General features: G+C 41.3%; 1 protein-coding gene across 1 annotated transcript in view; it reads left to right on the forward strand.

The window, feature by feature from the left end:
• LOC143027978 (glutamate receptor ionotropic, delta-1-like) overlaps positions 1 to 2,500 on the forward strand; it is a 20,365-nt gene that overhangs the window by 17,414 nt on the left and 451 nt on the right. Inside the window, exons 8-10 of the mRNA XM_076189620.1 lie at positions 409 to 558; positions 1,636 to 1,739; positions 2,101 to 2,233. Of these exons, the coding sequence (XP_076045735.1) occupies positions 409 to 558; positions 1,636 to 1,739; positions 2,101 to 2,233 (387 nt within the window). The remainder of the gene's footprint in view (positions 1 to 408; positions 559 to 1,635; positions 1,740 to 2,100; positions 2,234 to 2,500) is intronic.

Genomic DNA, 2,500 nt, shown 5'->3' on the forward strand with positions numbered 1-2,500 from the left:
GAGGCGTAGGGTTTAAATCCCGAGTTCGAGACTCGACAAGAACCAGGACAACGACACGACTCCCCAACCTCCCAAGATAAGAATATAAAAAACTAAGATTAAAGGAGACTGCAAGAGACTATTAGGCCTACGCTAGGCAGTTCCATGTCCCTTACCACCTATCATCTCCATTCATAAAATCATCTAACCTTTAAAAACAACATTAGTTTCAGCGCTCACTATATTTTTACTAAGTCTAATCAATTCTTGCCAATTTCCTTCTTAATTTCTTGTCCAATTCAAATCCCTTTCTACGAATCCTCCCCTGCTGTCTCAGTATGATGACCTTGCCTGTATAGATCACCCCACACTCTTCGTCTTCCTATTTCGTGATGTCTGATTTGGACTTCGTACCCGAACTTCGACCAGAACGCCGACGGAGGTCTCCTGCACGACGTCTGGCTGACGACGAGCTCAGAGGTGTTCGTCGACAGCCCCACCGAGGGCGTCTCCGGAGTCCTGAGGAACAAGTACGCCTACATCCACGCCACCATGGCCCTCAAAATCAGGGCCTTCAAGGTGGGTCGTCTAAGGACACGCGTGACGCCGATAGGGTTGTTCCAGTACTCTACCAAAACCCATTTCACAATCAATACATTGATTCACTTTCTCTTGATAATAAGAAAATAAATGAATAAATGAATGAATGAATAAACAAATAGATAAATAAAAATAAATAACTAAATACAAATAAATAGGTAAATAAATAAAAAATTGGTAAATAAATGAATAGGCAAATGAATAACTATGTGAATAGGTAGATACATTAATAAATAGATAAATATATAAATGAAAACACAGCTCCCATGAAAACAAGAACCGTGGATTTTCCTCTCCAGTGGAGGGTAGCCTCCACATTCCCTTAAACATATAAACTTCCCTGACTGCGAGTTTCACCAGAAGTAAAGCATTCCAATTCCTTCCCAATTTTACCCTCCTGTAAAAAAAAAAAAAAAAAAAAAAGTAAAACAATCCAATTCCTTCCCAATTTTACCCTCCTGATTAAAAAAAAAAAAAAAAAAAAGCGAGGGATCCACGGAGGAAAATCGACATCGGAAAGGGATTAATCAAGGGTCTGGAAAAGGTCCCCGACCACAATCACTCCTGCTACATACTGGTCAGACACAAACACTAAATACCCATATGGGGGTAACCGGACCTCGAGCCTGGGACGTAAGTGTTCGTCCAGGAATTATAACATGAAGAGTTTCACAATATAACACGTAAGCGTGCGTGCGTGCGTGCGTGCGAGATAGACATAGATACAGAGATATATAGAGGCATATAGAGATATATTAGATATAGAGAGACAGAGATCATATATAAAACATACATTTAACCAATTTTATACGCCTCTTCCTCAAATGTTTTCGTACAAATCGGTGGCATGAATATCTCCCTGATCATGCTTTTTGAAAAAAAAAAATCTAAGATAACCCTCCACACACTCTCAACTTCAATCAGTTGGCAAACGAAACAAACGAAACAAACAAACCTTCTAACAAACGAAAGAGCTCCTCCCCTTTCCTTAGGTCAGTACGACCATGACCCCGTGGCCAATCATGCCCTTTCCTCTTTCTCTCCCTCTCCCGCCAGTTCGGGCGGAGGAAGTTCCACATGGCCCGCGAGACCTTCTACCCACAAGGCTACGGCATCGTCTGCCGCAGCGGCAGCCCCTACAAAGCCATCTTCGAGGAAGTGTGAGTTGGAATCGAAGCTCCTCAGCTCCCCATAGCCTAGCCGCACGCTCTAGATTCTTTTTCTTGCTAATCCTTGACGATTTGACTTTTGCAAAAAACAAAAAACAAAAAAAAACAAAAAAAAATCACCGACGATTTTACTCTTGAAAAAAATCCCTGACGATTTTATTCTTGAAAAAAATCACTAACTTTAGATTTTTATTCTTGCTAATCCCTGACGATTTTAGTCTTGAAAAAAAGATCCCTGGCGATTTTACTTTTGAAAAAAAATCACTAACTTTAGATTTTTATTCTTGCTAATCCCTGACGATTTTAGTCTTGAAAAAAAATCCCTGACTTGAGTGAAGTCCTGGAATTCCAGACTCATCCGGATTTCTGAGGCTGGGCTCGTCAACAAATGGGCCAAGGACGAGCTGGACGCCATCCAGGAAGGCAACGACGAAGAGGAGGAAGAAGCTTCGGGCACCGTCGCTATCACTCTCGAGCACCTACAGGTACTGCCCCACCGCTCACGGCAACATAGTTAGGCTTGCACACATCTCCGTCACTTAGCGACCAAAAGCTACAGTAAAATTACAGAATCACGCAAGCTCGGATATACAAATAAAACTTCCGTTGTTCAATAGCTCCTAACCTAACCTAACTTATCCTAACGTAACCATTCTACAGGGAAAAAATCAAACAAAAACAAAAAAAAAGAAGAAGAAAGAAGCGAAAATGTGTTTGCGTGATACTGGAATAGAACCAAAGTTCCTTCCTTT

This window comes from Oratosquilla oratoria, chromosome 9, assembly GCF_046742065.1.
Source record: "Oratosquilla oratoria isolate Oo_2021 chromosome 9, ASM4674206v1, whole genome shotgun sequence".
Lineage (NCBI taxonomy): Eukaryota > Metazoa > Arthropoda > Malacostraca > Stomatopoda > Squillidae > Oratosquilla > Oratosquilla oratoria.